General features: G+C 49.7%; 1 protein-coding gene across 1 annotated transcript in view; it reads right to left on the bottom strand.

Annotated features, from left to right (window-relative positions):
* Nucleotides 1-17,250, bottom strand: part of Acsm1 (acyl-CoA synthetase medium chain family member 1) — a 43,893-nt gene that overhangs the window by 4,000 nt on the left and 22,643 nt on the right. Inside the window, exons 6-14 of the mRNA XM_048790072.1 lie at nucleotides 16,458-16,665; nucleotides 14,493-14,633; nucleotides 11,850-12,182; nucleotides 10,768-10,811; nucleotides 8,936-9,108; nucleotides 6,835-6,915; nucleotides 6,251-6,352; nucleotides 2,272-2,399; nucleotides 611-710 (exon numbers count right to left, since the gene is read on the bottom strand). Coding sequence (XP_048646029.1) covers nucleotides 611-710; nucleotides 2,272-2,399; nucleotides 6,251-6,352; nucleotides 6,835-6,915; nucleotides 8,936-9,108; nucleotides 10,768-10,811; nucleotides 11,850-12,182; nucleotides 14,493-14,633; nucleotides 16,458-16,665 — 1,310 coding nt within the window. The remainder of the gene's footprint in view (nucleotides 1-610; nucleotides 711-2,271; nucleotides 2,400-6,250; nucleotides 6,353-6,834; nucleotides 6,916-8,935; nucleotides 9,109-10,767; nucleotides 10,812-11,849; nucleotides 12,183-14,492; nucleotides 14,634-16,457; nucleotides 16,666-17,250) is intronic.

Below are 17,250 nucleotides of genomic sequence, written 5' to 3'. Positions count from 1 at the left end.
CTTGTTGACCCAATAAACACATGCTTTTAGAGGTAGGCTTGGCTTGGTTCCTCCCCTCCCCCTCCCCCTCCCTCTCCCCCTCCTTCTCCTCCTCCTTCTCCTCCCCTCCCTCCCTCCCTCTCTTTTAGGTACTGGGGATTAAACCAAGGTACCCTCTACTACTGAGCCCGGCCCTTTTCAGCTGTCTATTTTGGGTACGGTATCCATAAGTTGCCCAGGTTGGCCTTGAGCTTGCGATCCTTCTCCCTCAGTCTCCCCAGTAGCTTGGAGGATGGGCATGGACCCCCACGCCTGGCTGGCCCCTCCTCATATTAGCTGTGTGATTGCAAGGCAAGTTACTTAAGCCCTTCTTTTCCCTTGTCTATACAGAGAATACAAAATAAGCATCCTTAGACTGTTGGCTTTGTGAGCGTTTAGTGATTCGGCACATAGTAGACGCTCATTAAGCTTTAGCAGCTGTTTCCGAGCCTCAGCTGAGGCCACAGCGCCACCTGGTGACCCCATAGAAGTTGTGCACATGCGCATCTATTACGCCTTCTCCGGGTCCTAGGTTTCCTGCAGCTGCTCCGCCAGGGCGCACTCGGACACACGGATCTGGGGACCTCCTCACCTCCCCGCGCTTCGGGTCCGGGCTGCTCACCACCGCCGACTCCGCCACCGCAGGGTGCTCCGCCAAGGCGTTCTCCACCTCTGCCGGCCCGATGCGGTACCTGCGGCATCAATTGTTGGGGGCAGAGGTTGGGGCTGGGGGGAACTAAGTCTAACTCTTGTACCTTGGAGGGTCGCATCTACCCTGGACCCCAAGGGTAGCGGTCCTGGGGAGTCTGAGACTTGGGAACTGCCCGTGTTTGGTCCCTAAGTGCAAAGACTTGGGCATTCAGTGCTGGAGGTAACCCTCGCAGCCCAGCCCAGCAGTGACCAGGGACTTCTGGCCCCAGGGCCTCTGGTGGGCGGGAGGGAGCAGCTTTCTCTTACAGAGCCTGGGAGTTTGGGGGCAAGTCGTTTCCCCAGCACAAGACTTCCCCGGAGCCTCGATTCTGTCTGCAACTTGCAAGCAAATTCCACATCCTCTCATCACTCTACCAACATGCTTTATTTTATTGAAATGGATTATATATATATGTATATATATAAAATTTTTTATTAAAAAATATATTAGTATGTTGGCTTTTATATATATATATGTGTGTGTGTACACATATATGCACATATATGTGTGAGTAATATATACTAAAGCATGTTTTATAAACACAATGCTTTACATACACATAGTGAAATTACCACAGTCAGGCAGATTAACATGTCCATCACCTCCTGTACCATTGCTGGTGGGTTATATACAGTACTCATGCATGGCGAGAAACTTAGAATATACTCTCTTAGCAAATTTTCAGCACACACCCATATCAACATGTTTTAGAAATTTATAAGTAGGAGGTTTTATTGCTATTTCACAGCAGGGTGACTATCATTAACAATCATGTATAACATATTTCAAGATAGAAGGGAGGTTTGAATGCGCTCAGCACAAAGAAAGGATGGATGCATGAGGTGATGGGTATGCTAATGATCTGATTTCGTTACTCTTATTGTAGATGTGTATCGGATTATCATGATGTACGATTATTATGTGTCCGTTAAAAATATTGCAGTTTCTGAAATATTCACGGGAAGTTGTGTCATATGTCTTGGTTTCAAAATCAGGTTGGAGTTAGGGCTCAGCCTCAGGCTGCCTGGGTTCTGATCGGGATGCCATCATTTATGACATTTGAGACTGTGGGTCAGTTTCTTCACTGTTCAGTGACCCAGTTTCACTGTCAGTGGCATAAGAATGGTAATGTCATCTCCCGTTTGCATTGAGATGGGTTACAGAGAGCAATGGAGAGTTTCCACATGGTAAGTGCTTTGCAAGGGTAGGCTCTTATTATCATTATTACCACGTTTCTCCTTGGATAAGCTGTGCTGTGTAAGTGGAACCCAGACATAAAATAAGCGCCCTTAGGTTGGGGGACCAAAACTGTCTCCCCTCCCAATCCCACCACCATCTTTAAATTGTGTGATATCTTAATCCCCATCCAGAACTTTGAACTTTGTTTTGATTGGCTTTTCTGGACATAGGAGGTGCACAGGACCCATAGATGCTAGAAATGGTTCTGCTCAGAATTAAACCTCAGGTCCCATCACCCAGGCATGGAGGAAGCTCAGACAGGCAGTCGATCCTGGGAGACGTGTGAGGGTGACGGGATCCAGCACAGGGTCAACCACACCTACCCAGAGGCGTTGATGATGTCATCGTCCCTGCCCAGGAACCACAAGTAACCTTCTGCATCCATAGTTGCTCTGTCCCCGGTGTTGTAAAAGTCCCCACACTCCACCTTCGCTGTCTCCTTTGGGTTGTTCTGCAAAGAGAACAGACCCCGTTTGTGAAGGCAGTGTGGTGAGAGAGAATGAGCTGCAGCCTCAGGCTTGGATCTGGGGTTGGATTCTGGTTCTCCCTGGTACCTGGGCAAATTTTATAATGCCTTTGAGTCTGTTTACACCACATGCAAGAACTCGGTGCTGCTGCTTCTCCATGAGTGGACATTATGAGGCATTTTTAAAGACAGTCTTTAGAGATAACAGCTCACTTTTGTGTGGCATGCCACCAGAATAAAATTTCCCTTATTGTGGGAAAGCTTTCTACTTTATTCCCTGCTAGGAGCTCAGCATTTACAAGGTGCCTGGATAGAGGAGAGGGGCTGATGTGCATTCACTGCATCAATTTTCTTCCTCAATACTTTTCCATTTGATCCTTATAGACAGTCTAGAAGGGTGATAGTTTCAAGTTAACTTTTTCTTGGAAGATAATTGTAGATCTGCACACAGTTTTAAGAAACATGATAAGGAGATCCCATGTACCGCTTATTCAGTCTCCCCCAATGGTAACATCTTGCAAAACTATTTTTCAGTATTCCATTAAGGATACTGACATTGATAGAATTTGCTGATCTTATTCTGATATTTTCTAGTTCACTTTTACTTTGTATATGTCTGTGAGTATATTTATTCATATGCAAATTGACCACCTGTTTGTGTACCCTCCACAAGAGTCAGGGCACAAAACAGCCCCCACTAGCAGAATTGCTTAGGGTTTTTTTTTTTTTTTTATATACCAGGAATTGAACTCAGGGGCACTCGAATACTAAGCCACATCCCCAGCCCTATTTTGTATTTTATTTAAAGACAGGGTCTCACTGAGTTGCTTAGTGTCTCACTTTTGCTGAGGCTGGCTTTGAACTCACGATGCTCCTGCCTCAGCCTCCTGAGCCACTGGGATTACAGGCATGAGCCACTGTACCCTGCACTCAGGTTGCTTTTGACAGCCATGTCCAACTCCCTTCCAGTCCCTCTCCCTCCTCTCTTCCCATCCCTAACCCCCTTGGCAACACTATCCTGTTCCCTATTGTTATAAATTGACACATGATAACTCTGCATATTATTGGGAAGATTCAGTACATGAACACAATATGTAATGACCAAATCAGAAAAATAAGCATCTCTACCTCCTTAAACATTTACAGTTTTTTTTGTGTGTTGAGAAATTTTGAACTCCTAATTCTTCTTTATAAAATACATACTAAATTGTTGTAACTATAGTCCCCTATTGTATTGTAGGACAACTAGACTCATTCATCCTGTCTCATTGTTTTGGTATTTGTTATCCAAACTCCCTCTCTTCTCCATCCCCTATCCCCTTTTGAGCCTCTACTGACATTATTCTACTCTCTATTTCTATAAGATCAAGGTTTTAAGCTTCTTCAGGAGAGTTAGAACACAAGGTATTTGTCTTTCTTGTCCTTGGATTAATTTACTTGACAGAATGTCCCCCAGTTCTATAAGTGGACTCACAGTATGTAGCCATTTAAGACTGCTTCTTTCCCTTAGTATAATTCTCTGGAGATTCATCCACATTGCTGTGTTCATTGATAGTTTGATTTTTTTTTTTATTTTGCTGAATAGATTTCCTTGCTATAAATGTACCTCAGTTTTTGTTTAGCTATTCCTATTCACCCATTGAAGGATGTCTGGGTTTTTTTCCACTTGGGAGCTATAATGAGTAAAACTGCTACAAACATTTTTGTATGTGATTTTGTGTGAGGCTGGATTTTTTTTTTTTTGTAGCTTATTTTATAGAAGAAGAAACTGATGCTCAGAATAGCACAGTTACTTGCTCAAAATCAACCAACAAATCAAAGAAAGGGATGATATTTGAATTTAGTTCTTGTTTCATAGCCTAGTCCTTGATCCATAAGCAGCCCTTCTTGTGGGACACCAGATGATTTTAAGAGACACCTGCAAACCCAGGAGAGCACCCCCCTTTTTGAATTCACTTCTGATTGTTCTGCTTTTATCAAGGAGATTCTTGGTTTGCAGTTCACATGTTTTTAGAATTTCTGCAAATACCAAGAGGAAGGTAAGTTTGAGATCAGAGCTTTAAGCAGAAACAGGATTTATGTAAAATTTAAGACAGTTTCTTTAAAAATATTTAATTATAGTTACAACAGCCTTTGGATTTTCAAGTGATACTGTTTTCCACTTATGATACTAGATCAATTGTTTAAAAAAACTTTAAAGTGAAACAATGAGTTTGTTTGAGAACATATGAAGTAGATAAAAACATAGTTAACAAAGAATAGAATGGACAGAGGTCAGATGTGGACAGAAATGAATGAAACTTAGGAAACAATGCATTGTGGGTAATATTTCCCCCCATTCATGCGCCACTGGGATATGAAATTGTCTTTTGATACTTTGGTTGATCCACCCTGAAAGACAGGTCCTCCCTGACCGGCATGAGTTTTTCTGGTATCCTCTTCTCAGATAGTGCCCGAGCCTATCCCCTAGAAGACAGCCTTACACATCCATAGAAGCAATTCTTTCCTCCCTCTGAACCTGATTTCTTGAAGGTGAACCTCACTAATCCTTCCTTGGAGAAAAGAAAAGCTCCTGAGGGTCAGGGAGAAAATATCTCACCTACACATGGAGAGGGGCAGAGTCCACATTTACCTCCTTCAGGTAAACCTCGGCTACTTTTTAAAGGTGGTAGAGGGGATTGATGTTAGGGAAATGGCGGAATAGAAGCTCTGATCTCTCGTTCCTCACAGAAACATCAAATATCAAATCAACCACACAAGTGAAACCTGGAAGCTGTCTGAACTGACTTTGTAGTTGCTCTAGAAGGTAGCCAAAGATTTATACCAACTGAGAGATTTCTGGTCAAGGAAAAGCCATCTTCAAAATGGTAGAAAAGTTTGTGGCATTTGGACTCACAATGGCCCCACCTTTACTCTAGCACGAGAGTCATGGTCTGGCCGTGCCTGCTCCCCATTTCCTCCTCTCTCCTCCCATGACTGTAGGGAGCAGAACAGATCTTATGTGGAAATTGCTATGTCCTAATTTGTCTGGTTGATACTTGGAGGGCTGACTCGAGGCGATGACTTAGTTTAAGCAGAATTCAGGTGCAAAAAGCAGTAGGAAGAAAGAGAATATGATTTTCAGGGTTATATAGAGTTACCACATCAAGACAAGCACAGACCCAGTTTTTAACACCACCACCAGCAACAACAAAGTCACAGGCACACAAAGAAGCAGGGAAACATGGCTCATCCCCAAAATAAAATTAATGGACAGAAACCACCTCTGACATCCCCAACATTGTCTTTACTTGACAGATAACTTGAGTATTTTAAATATGCTTAATGAGCCAAGGGGTAAAACAGACCAGAATTAAAGGAAGTCAGCAAATTGACATAGGCACGAAACAAAAATATCTAAAGAGAAAGAAGTGATAAGATTTCTCTTTCCAAAAGAGAAATTCTGGAGCTCAAAAGTATAATAACTGAAGTAAAGAATGCACTAGAAGGTGTGAAGCACATATTAGAGAAGGCAAAAGAAAGAATCAGGGGATTGGAAATAGAATAACTAGAAAGAAATCAAGTTTGAGCACCAAAAAGAATGAAAAAAAAAAAAACTGAACAGGGCTGAAGGGACTCATGAGGTATCACACGTCTGGTGGTTCTGAAGCAAGTCTTCTTTCTACCCCAGCCATTACCCATTAAGCCTCAGAGGGGTTAGGGTAGGGCAATGGGGCAATGCCCTGTAAGCCTTGGTGGTAATTTAAAGGGGCTTCATCAAGTAAGAGCAAATAGAGGATGACCTGAAGAAGCTCAGGATGCAGGGTTCTGGGCAGGGGTACCCGGTGTTCCATTACCTCGTAGTACATGAAGAGGCCTGGTGGCCTGGTGGGCTTCATCCTGATGCCGATGTTTCCTTCAGCATTGGGGGGCAGGATGTTGCCCTTGTCATCGATGATCTGGAGTAAGAAGCCTGTCAGTCCTGCCGTGCAGGACTCGCCCAGCCCATCTGCCCCCGCCTGAGCATGGCCTGGCTTCTACACGGGACACCAGGAAGAAATTGGGGAGAGTGACGGGAGAACCATGTCTGAAAATAGAATATGACTTTCAATTAAGTAATTGTGAATTAAGTAATTGTGGAATCTGAGTCAAGGGTCAGCGTGTTTCATGAGTATGTAGCCATCACCCACATTGCCTTTGGCACCACTTGGTGGGGAAAGCCTCCAACGCTCGGGGGAGGTGTCCTCCCTTCACTGTGTGTGAGGATCTGGCTGCCAGGGAGCCTCCATAAGAAATGGAGGGGAAACAGAGAGAGAGGGAGAGAGAGGGAAGGGACACCGGGCAGGGAAGCATGGCTGGATCTGTCACCTCCTGTCACAGGAGGGCCCAGTGCCAGCTGGGCCCTCACTGTGCCTTCCTGCCAAAGTCTTGAGGACCAGACCTGGATGTCGAAGGGTGAGATGGCCTTCCCCATGGAGCCCAGCTTGATATTCATTCCCCGGAAGACAGCGCAAGTCATTCCCTGTTCACAAGAGAGAGGATTGAGGACGGCCAAAGAGGCCAGGCTGGTCACTATGCAGCAGAATTCACACAACACGGCCCCAGCCCCCTCCCTGCCCTGCACAGATGTCAATCATGCCATACAAGGAGCCCTTGTGGGGGAAGCTGAAGTCCTGGACTCCATGCTCAGGGCACTGACCCAACTGTTCAGTGACCCCAGCATGGGGTGGCTCTGTCTTAAGTGTGAGGAGACCAGTGGCCAGTGAGGGGTCAAAGAGAGATGCAGAGGGTGAGCCCCACCTGGGGCATGTGCTGTGGGGCCTGGAGACACACCAGGGCCGGGCTGGGTCCTTGCCAGGGGAGGCCATGCGTCCACACGCACTCGCTCTAGGCTCCTGGATGGTGAAGGAATCGGCCTCAGCTCCTTCTCAGGGCCGTGTTGAGCGTGCCCACTGTGCTGGCCCCACTGCTCCTCCGCCCCTTCCCCTCCCTGACCACTGACCCCTTGGCTGCTCCTCGTTATCACTCTTTCCAGGGCTGAGCATTTGCAGTTGGACCACAGCGTGAGGCCACCCAAAGGTGCAGGGGAGATCAGCAACGGGCCAGGATGCAGGAAAGCCCGCTGGTCATTGTCCTTCTGCAGGACTTGCTGCCCACATCACTCCGCACATTAGCCCCACACCTCTAACTACCCTTGCTTGTCTGCCTCCTGGGAGAGAACAAGCCCCCGAGAACACAGAGTGCCCCGTCCACCTGTGTGTCCCCAGCAGCTCCAGGGCGAGCCTGTGCTGGGGCGGGGCCCTGTGACCAGCGCTGGGCACACTGCCTTTCCCTGATCACAGTCCCGCCAGCCGGCCATTATGGTTTGCATTCTCCAGGTGGGGAAAGCTGAGGCTCAGAGGGTCGAGGGACAGGGGCATGGTCCTGAAGCCTGTCCAGTGCAGGGCTGAGACCTGGGCCTGAGCCCGCGCTCCTGGCAGAGGAAGGAAGCTCTGTCCCCACAGCCCAGGCCACGCACACTGGAGCAGGGTGGGAACCGCTGCATGGATGGCGGACAGGGCTTTGAGGACGAGGCATCAGCTATTGTTGCAGACAGTGGACACAAAGGGACTGGGGCCCTGGATGAGCCTGTCGTCCTCACCCACCCTCCTCCTCGTCCCAAGCACAAGCTGTGAGCTGCCCAACAGCCCAGAGTCGGAATGTTTCTTTTTCTTTTTTTTAAGTTTGGAAGAAAACCAATCAGGTGGTTTTTTTCTTTAAAAAAAAAAAAAGAGTCAGATAAATGTGTTGAATTGCAACAAAGGAACTAGGTTTTCCAGTTTGTCCCAGGGCCTGAGGTGCGGTCATCCCTCTGTTAGCTGGAGGAATGATGGGCTCACCCAGCATCAGAAATGGACTGAGAATGTGTTGGGAGAGGGGCACCCACCCCACGCTGCCGCTGATGGAGTCTTGGAGGTTCAAGGCTTGCATGCCACCCTAAATGCCCTCCAAAATGGTGGCCCAGTGACACTCTAGGCTCACACAGAGTGTGTTTGTGTCTGGTCTATACAGAGAGTCTCTGGTCCCTCATCCACCCTGGTGGCATTCCACAGTCAAACCTTGTGGCCCTAACCACCCCAAGAGGACCCTCTGGAGCCAGTGCCCATGCCTCTGCATGGGGCCACCTGGGAAGGGACAGATGGTGGAGTTGGCAGGACCTCCAGGTGGTGGTCTCCCTGTTGAGGGAGAGGTCCTCCTAGCCCACCCACCCCTGGGCTCCCTGAGCTAACATCACAGGCACAGTGGCAAAATGTCCTTAGGTCCCTTTTTGAGACCGTGCCTGTCCGTCCTCAGGTGTTGGTGTCCTGGTGGGTTTTCAGCTGTGAATTCTCTTTCTGTAAATCCACTGGAGGCAAATGAGCTTGGAGCCCTGGAGCCTCCTGTTGGCTCTGAGCAGTGAGGGCCACACAGTGGGGCTGAGCACAACACGCAGTAGGACCAGCAGTCTCCAAAGCTCAGTGACCCAGCCCCCGTCCAAGGGCCCGCGCGGCCTGGGCACCCACCGTCTCCGACTGTCCATAGAGCTCGTGGAGCAGGAGGCCCGTGTGTCGTCTCCACTGCTCATGCTCCTCGGGCAGCAGGGCCTCCCCGCCAGTGCAGCAGTGCTCCAGGGTGGGGAACCTGAGGCTGGGGGAGGGCAGCAGGGTCAGGCCTGGAGCTGGCCCCAGGCCCGTGCCTTAGCAGGTGACAGCGGTGTCCCCTGCATCATCCACCGCCCACTCCCTGACTTTCCTGTACAACTTCTGGTCATTGTGGTGAGGTCAAGGCCAAGTGGAGGTCTCTCCCTTCCTGCCAGCCCCCGAGATCTCTCCTGGCAAGTGATGGGCGGGTGGTCGTGAGGCACTGGGCTCATCAGGAAATTCGGGTTCAATTTGGATTTGGGGAGGGAGCAAAGTGGGTTCATCAGAACTCATCTTAAGGAAGCAGATGTGCAGCTCAGGGTGTGGACACGACCTGAGGGACACGCTGGGTGGTGGAGGACCATGCTGCCCTCAGTGAGGGCTGCTGGTGACCTGAAGGATCTTGTTTCTAGGTGGGAAATGAAGCTGGGTTTGGAGATGATTTCCCCAGGGCCTCGGGGAAGGTGGGGCTGAGCGGGAAGAGACAGAGGCTGGCAGGGAGCAGAAGACACCTCAGAGCAAACAGAAGCTCAGAGAGAGGGAATCCCAGGGAGAACAGCAAAGTCTGATGGGAAGGTTTCTCCTAATTGACTGGGTTCCTGGATGTGGGAGCTCTCCCTCCCCTGAAGTTCTCCTAAAGCTCCCAAGAACAATCGCCAATCAGGGTTGGATTCCTGCAAGAAAATGGGGGGAGGGATTGCTTCTGACCCAGCTGGCATGGGCGGTGCCTGGCCGGCCCCTGGGGAGGACAGAGGGAGTGGCTTCTGCACCACCTTCCACCTCATCCCCTTTCCTGGTGCAGACAGAGGTGGAGCAGGGGCGAGTTCCACTGAGGAGCCTCTCTCCCTCCTCTGGGCTTTGCCCCATGTGCATAAGTGAGCAGAATTTCTGGTGGAGTCGCTCATTTTGCACTGAAGAAATCTTACTGGCTTTGGACAAAGACCATCATCTGAGGAATGTTGCAAAAATTAACTGCGATATGTATGAGCTTGGAAATTCAATGGAATCAGAATCCNAGGACCTTCATTAGGGCATGTGTCAGATGCTGTCAGGGGGGACACAGAACTAGGGAGGTGACATCAGACATGACAGAGCAGACACTCACAGAGGAAATAAGACAGGCACCAAATGACAAGGCAGAAGCTGGCAGATGCCATAACAGAGACTTGGAGGAGTTATGTTAAGAACACAGTGAGGGAAATTGTCCTTGTGGTTGGGCGGTGAGACCTTGTTGGAGGAGGTGGCACTTAGGAGGGACAGTCGCAAGTGGGCAGGGGTCTGCAGGCAGAGAAGTGGGAAGCTCATGGAGACCGAAGGTCTCACAGGAATCAGTCTCAGGAGCCCAAGGAGGTTTCTGCCAAGTCGAGTGACGTCACTTCCTCAGACCCAGAGGAGAGGGGCAAGAGGTCAGCTTAGGAAGACCGAGGTTGGTCAGAAGAAGATTATCTGGGCTCTGGAACTTCTGCTCTCCACCAGGATTGATTAGGGAGGGGCGTCATGAGAGCTTCGGATCAGGGCTTGGGGAGGGAGCCACAGCCAAGAGAAGAGGAGGCAGGTTTTGACTCCAGCTGGTCTGGATTTAAGTGCTGCTCCATGCATTAAAATCCCAGTGGTGAGGAGGACTCGGGCCTGTGGGCCAGGGAGGCTTGTGCAGCTCTAAGGCTTGGGTGCACAACGTGCTGCAGCCGATCATGACGGGAAGCAGAAGCACATACCAAGTGGCGCTGGGGGTGAGGTTTGAGAAGCGCAGGCAGAGGACCTGGAAAGGCGACCAGTCCCAGCTGACCCGCCATCAGGGACACATGGGTAACGAGCCTGGAGAGAGAGGACTAGACCCCCCCCGCTGTAGTCTTCAGAACCTCGGGCACTGCTGTGCCCACCCTGCGGAAGAGGGAGGTGAAGGAGGCTGCTCAGAAGGAGAGGGAGGAAGGGAGGACTTGGGGACTGTGGGCTCAGGAGGGAGACAGGGGAGGCCACCGCAGGCAGAGGGCATTCTATACTGAAGATGGTGCCAGTTAGGACCAGGGGTCAAGCCAAGGCGTAGCACCACCAAGATCAAGGGAAGGTGATCTAGGAGGGTGCCCTGACCATGAGCGTGGACCAGGGAGGGGAGCTAAGGGAAAGTGAGACTCAGAACCTAAGGAGAAAAGACAGAGGCCTTTCCCAGGAGCACAGGGACAGGATCAGGATCTGCAGCCCTGTGTGGAGGACGGGGGACCATGGACAGTGGAGGGACAGTCCTGGCCCTGAGGCAGAAGGAAGGTTGTGCAGGGAGACACAAAGAGAATTTTCTGATGAAGTCCACACACAGAGGGAGCTCATGCAGGTGACTTCAAATGTCATCACTGACGGCTGTTTTCTGTGTGCCAATCTCAGGACTAAACCTATTACACACTCTGCCAGGATCATCTCATCAATATTCCTATTGATTTTATAAAGTCATAACTATTAAACACTCCAACTTATAGATAATGAACTGGGGTCTGGGCCTAACCTTCCAATTAGTTTCAGAGGTGGGATAAGAAGTGAGATCTGTCATATTCCAAGGGCTCCTTTTTAAACATTTTATTATAAGGAGTAACAACACAAACACATACACACACACACACACACACACACACACACACACACCAGCTACCTGGCCCCAGCACAGCCTGGATCCAGGATTCAGGAGACATGGGCTGACTGGGGTTGCTTTTATTTCTCAAAATGCACCTTCTGGGACCTCACACCCATAACATCTCATCTGCAGGAGGTCGGGAAATGGCCCAGAAATAAGGGTTCTCTTCCAGGTTACATTTTGATGTGAGTCTGATCTAGTGACTCTGGTTCAGTGTTCCACCCTGAGAATCTCAGAACTCGGGTTCTCTGATGCACGTGGACTTTGCTTAGTATTGCTGAGCAGAAACATGGCCTGGAAACATGGGTTTCTTCTGGAGTTTTCTGATACTGGAATGTTGGCGTTCTTACCTGTACAATGGCCTTGGGGTCCAACTGGGCCAGGTGGTGGACGAACAGCGTGGACCCTGCTGTCCACGGTTCAAGCAGGCACCCCACGAGAGCCAGAATCCAGCCTGGGTCCGACATGCACCACAAGATGTCAGAGGTCTTCAGCTGAAATACTTTCCTGCTAAACTCCAAAATGCAGGGGGCTCAGCTGGGCCAGCAGCAGGGGAGTTGGTCAAGGCAGGAGGGGCTCTGGTTTTCAGTTAGGGAATTGCCCTCCCACTCTGAGTGCATGGGATGGGGCTCCCAGCACCCTCACCATGGCTCCCTAATGTGCACCACCATATCACATTTCCCATCACAGGCTACCCAGACTAATGCTAATGATTCTTAAGGCCTAGGTAAGGACAGCTTGGAAGAAGTCTGTTGTTCTGTTTTCTGCATCTGAATAGTAAGCACCAGGTGACCCAGAAGACACTTTTCAGCAATGAGACACAAGCCTTTCTGAGAATAGCATCAGCAAAGCCGGAGCAGAGCTGAGGGGTGGAGAGAAGAGAACCCAATCTGGAGTCTCTCCAGCGATGTCGGGGGGCCAATCAGTTCTCTTCCTCCTTCTTTGGCTAAAAGGGTTCTGGGTGGGGCTTTCTGTCCTTGGCAAAGGGACACAGAATGAGAGAGGGAGAAGAGAACCAATGAGCAGCCCACCTTGGCAAGGGACAGGGCTGAAGTTGGAGGTGGAGTAGGGAGGGTTTGTCACCTCCCTGCCCTCCTCCTGCTGCTCCTAAGGGACCTCTGTGTGCACAGATCCTGGAGGAAGCTCAACACTCCCCTGGGCCGGCTGTGGCTGGAGGAGCTTTTCTGTTAGCAGGGAGGGGCTCTCACAAGCCCCCCACAAGACCCCTCCTGACCCTCTTAGGGGTGCGCTGCACCCACAGGAAATCAGGAGCCAGGGGGCCTCTCTTCTGAGCTTCAGCTCAACTTCCCATGAGCACCTCTTCTGGGGTCTCTCAGGCACCCCAAACCCAGAGTTGCTAATCTCTCCTCGTGCCTCTTCTGGACGGATTCTCCTCCAGCATCCTCCCTTCTGTGTAGGTCACCACTGTCTAACCCATATCTGGAGGCCATCCTTGACCTCCCTCATCCCCACATCCAGCCAGCAGGTCCTGCCCGCTCTGCCTCCTGCAATTTCGAGCATATTAACGTCCTTCCCATCCCTGGCACCTGGTGCAGGCCACTCTCCGCATCTGGACTATTCTCTATTTTTAACATTTTTTATTAATTGTTGATGAATTTTTAAAAAATTTTATTTATTTGTATGTGGTGCTGAGAATCGAACCCAGTGCCTCACATACGCTAGGTAAGTGCTCTACCACTGAGCCACAATTCCAGCTCCTCACTTGGACTACTCTAAGAAGTTGTACCTGGTCTTCCCCACCTCCATTCCAACTCTCTCCAACTCCTTCTCTGTCCTGAAGCAACAGGGACTTTTTCCAAATGCAAATCTGGCCACATCTCCCCATCACCCAAACCTTTCAGCACCTCCTCATTATCTTCCTCCTCCTGAGGCCCAAACTCCACATGGAGGCCCCCAGAGCCTGCCCAACCTGGGCCTTGCTCACTCTCCAGCTCTTCCCATTGGTCCCCTGTCCTTCATGCTCAGGGCCATCCTAGATCTCTATAATCCGATGAATATACTTTCTATAGGATTTTATAATATAAATCCTTTTTATATCTCTGTGTTTGGATGTATTAGTCCAAATGCACCAACATCCTCCCCTTCTCTCACCTCCTGGGGTCTCGGTGCTCAGCTGCTACCCTTAGCACTAACACCCCTGCCCACAAGGAGCCACCTCTGCCCCTTGTTCTAGTTACTGAGTCAGAAAATAGGTGGAGTGTGTCTGATTAGAATATTACTAATTGCAGAGGAGGAGAGGTGGGCACGAGAGGCTCAGCTTAAAGTTGGTTAAATGATTAACACAAAGCTCGAGCCTCAGCTCTACGAATTCTTGGTTCAAGGTCGGGGCAGTGACTTGGTGTAGCTCAGTTCTAGATAGTTTCTTCCCAAGTAGTTCATGGTTGGGAAACTCCAAGTTCAATTTATCCAAAATAGAGAAGAGGAAGGGCCCTCTTGCCTCGAGTTACACTGCGAGACCCTTCTCTTTTCCCCACTGTCGGCCACCTTCAGGGACACGATGGCCTGTCATTTGTGTGGCTTGCAGAATGCCTGCTGCCTCCACCCACGTCTCCTCCACGCTCCTGTGGAGGTGCTCAGGTAGGACCCCCAGGGCCTCCTTATTATTTTTCTGGTCTCTGTCAACATTCAGGATTCTAGGACTCACCTCCGGGACCCTCAGTGGGCTGAAGCAGAGAGCCGACAGGAGGCCCAGCATGGAGACCCTCCTATAGAGAGCCGCGAGGCCCACCCTGCACACGGGCACACACAGCTGGCACCAGACCTGGGGGCCAGCCTCTGAGCTGGTGCCCTCTTCCTTACCTTGAGGAGAGGCAGGACTTTAAGGCTAGTCCATGGCTGTGCTTCGCCATCTTGGGGAGCCCTGTGGTCCCACTGGTGAAGAAGATGACCATGGGATCCCAAGTCTTTGACTTGATACAGGTGTGGTTTGGGGACGCTGATCTGCAAAGAGATTCAAGACAAAAGAAAAGATGTCGCGCTTGCTGTTTTTCCATCTTCTGGGAATCAAAAGAAGCACGGAGTCAAGAAACTGGGATTTGCAACACTGGGGAGAAACGGACCCCTCCAGGGTCAGCCATTAGAGTGACTGTGGGGGTGACATGGACAAGTGGCCTGGCATTGGAGGGGGGTGATGGAGAAAATAGAGTGGATTTTAAGAAAATCAATGAACACTCCCATAGCACTTGCTGTGTCCCAGGCCATGCTCTGAGCTTTGAGAGAGAGGAGCTCACTCCATGCCCAGAGCCACCCCAGAGGGGAGCACGGCCCTCAGGAGGCCCATTTTGCAGATGAGGAACTTGCCTGGAGACATAGCAAGGGCAGAGCCACGTTCTACCCCAGACAGTCTGACTGTGGTCTGGGCTCCTAACCTCCCTGCTAAGCTTGTGATTGACACAAACCAGGTTCATAGCAATCTAACTGCATGACCTTGGCATTGAGGAGTAGGGGAGAGAAAGCAGGGGAGGAGAGTGGAAGGCTGTGTGGGATCGCTGGTCTGGACGGGCTTGAGCTGGCAGGTGGGATCTGTGGCTCCTTCCGTCTGTTGTGACTCTGAGGACCTCCTGGTTGAGAGGCTCCTGGCAACTCTGACTGTAAATGGCAGCTTCCTGCAGTGTTCAGAGAAAGCTGCAGATGATCTCAGCACTGGAGGAGGCCCTGGCTCTGCTGGTCTTCCTGTGAAATGGCACCCTCTTGCCTTGGGCCATTGGAATGGTTTTCTAAGAGTTTTCTTAAATTTTAAGGTTTTCTCATTTAATCCTTTGACTTCGGCATAACATGTAACTTTGCTGTAATGTTTGCATTTTGAGGTTGAAATAAGGAGCTTTAGAAACTGAGGTGCTTCTCCAAGGGCACAAACCCAGTATGGTTTGTTTGTAGGATACAGAATCAGCCTGAGTGCTTGCAGAATCTGAGTTGGAGGGAAAGGAGTCTTTCTTACCCCACCTAATCCCATGGTTTCCCTGAAAGGTGTCCCTGTGGGCCCCTGGTTCCCGGCTGATGCAGTGTTTATGCTTGAAGCTTCAGGTCCACCAGAAAAGCAATTCAATTTGTACTGCAGCCTTAAGCTTTGCCTCACAAAAATTCATTTTTACATTTTGTGAAACTTCTTCATATATGCATTTTTATATAAAAGGAAGATTTTTCAACCCCCTATCTGCAAAGAGTACGTGACACAGCAGCCCTCTCTCTTTAAACTTCTCCTCTATATAGATCCAGGCTGAGTGAGAGAAGCTTGGAATTTCAACTTCCTTATTTTACAGATAAAGCAGCCAAGACCCAGAGAGGGGAAGGCACTAACCTGTTAAGAGTCTGTAAATAAGTCAAAATAACACCTGGCATTTTGCCAGGGGAATGTCAGAGTTCGTAAACAAGTCTGGATGGTGCCTGGCAAAATGCCAGAGGGAGTGGTTTGAGAAGTAACAAAAGCGAGCCATTAAGTGTGGAGATTCCTTATTGGTTGACTGATGTATCTAGTTTATGCTAATTAGATAAGCTGTGTGGAATGTATAAATACTGCTCCTGTCCTGCAATAAACGGCTTCCACTCCTGCTGTATCAACGTACACAAGTTGTTCGTCACCCCCCGGTTATTTTGCTGCAGCCGGACTGCGGCAGACCCAGGATCACAGAGCAGATAACTCAGCTGGAAAGAGAGAGTTTCTGACATCTAACCTTGGGAGCTTCAGATGGCTGGCTGCTTGTCTCCCAGGTCTTGGGAGTGGATGTCCTTTCCCCACCACCCATATTTATCAGACCAGAAACTCACCTGATCAGTGACCGAAAGTCCAACCACCCTTCACGTTTGTGATCAGACACCAGCAGCTTGGTTCTCAGAGTGGGGCACTCAGAAGCCACAGACTCCACCGTAGGGGCAAGCGTATCTATGGTCACAATGGCCTTGGCTTTAGATGCTTGTAGTCGGTACATGATATCCTTGGCAGTCAACTGGGTAGTCCCGGGTATGAAGACAATGCCTGGGGACAAGAAGGAACGGCTTGTTTCAGGTTCTTTCACAACCATTTGCTTCAGGCCTGGCTCATCTGCAGAGACATCCCCTGACCTTTTGCTAGGCAAGGTATCGTCCACCTGGGACGCAGAACCTCGCACCCTGCACCAAATCTGCTGAGTCAAAATCTTCATTTTAACAAAGTCCCAGAGGGATTATATACATGGTAAAATTGTAAGCCCTGCCCTAAGTTTTCTGCTTTCTATGGATCCATCCAGAGGACAGGTGGAGCCAGGCTTACACAAATTTATTCCAGATTTGGGGACACAGTTTCGAATAGGACTGTGTCCCTAACATCAGGACTGGGCCCATCTTCACCCTCTCACGTCTTTCTCTATCAGTTTCATCTCAAATTTTGTCTCTTTCTCTCATTCCCAGTTTAGCAGCATGGTCTTTTGAACTTGTCTACCTTCTCTTCCATTTCTATCACCAACAGTGAGTTGAAGCCTGCGGCCTCCTCTGCGGGATTCCCTTCCCTCCCCTGAATGCCTTGTTAGGAACCTTCCTGCCACTCAAGTTCCCTAAGACACCGACGTTTCCCCCTCCACATTTC

This window comes from Marmota marmota, unplaced genomic scaffold, assembly GCF_001458135.2.
Source record: "Marmota marmota marmota unplaced genomic scaffold, marMar, whole genome shotgun sequence".
Lineage (NCBI taxonomy): Eukaryota > Metazoa > Chordata > Mammalia > Rodentia > Sciuridae > Marmota > Marmota marmota.
The sequence above is the reverse complement of the archived record's forward strand: the minus strand, read 5'-3'. Positions and strand labels throughout refer to the sequence as shown.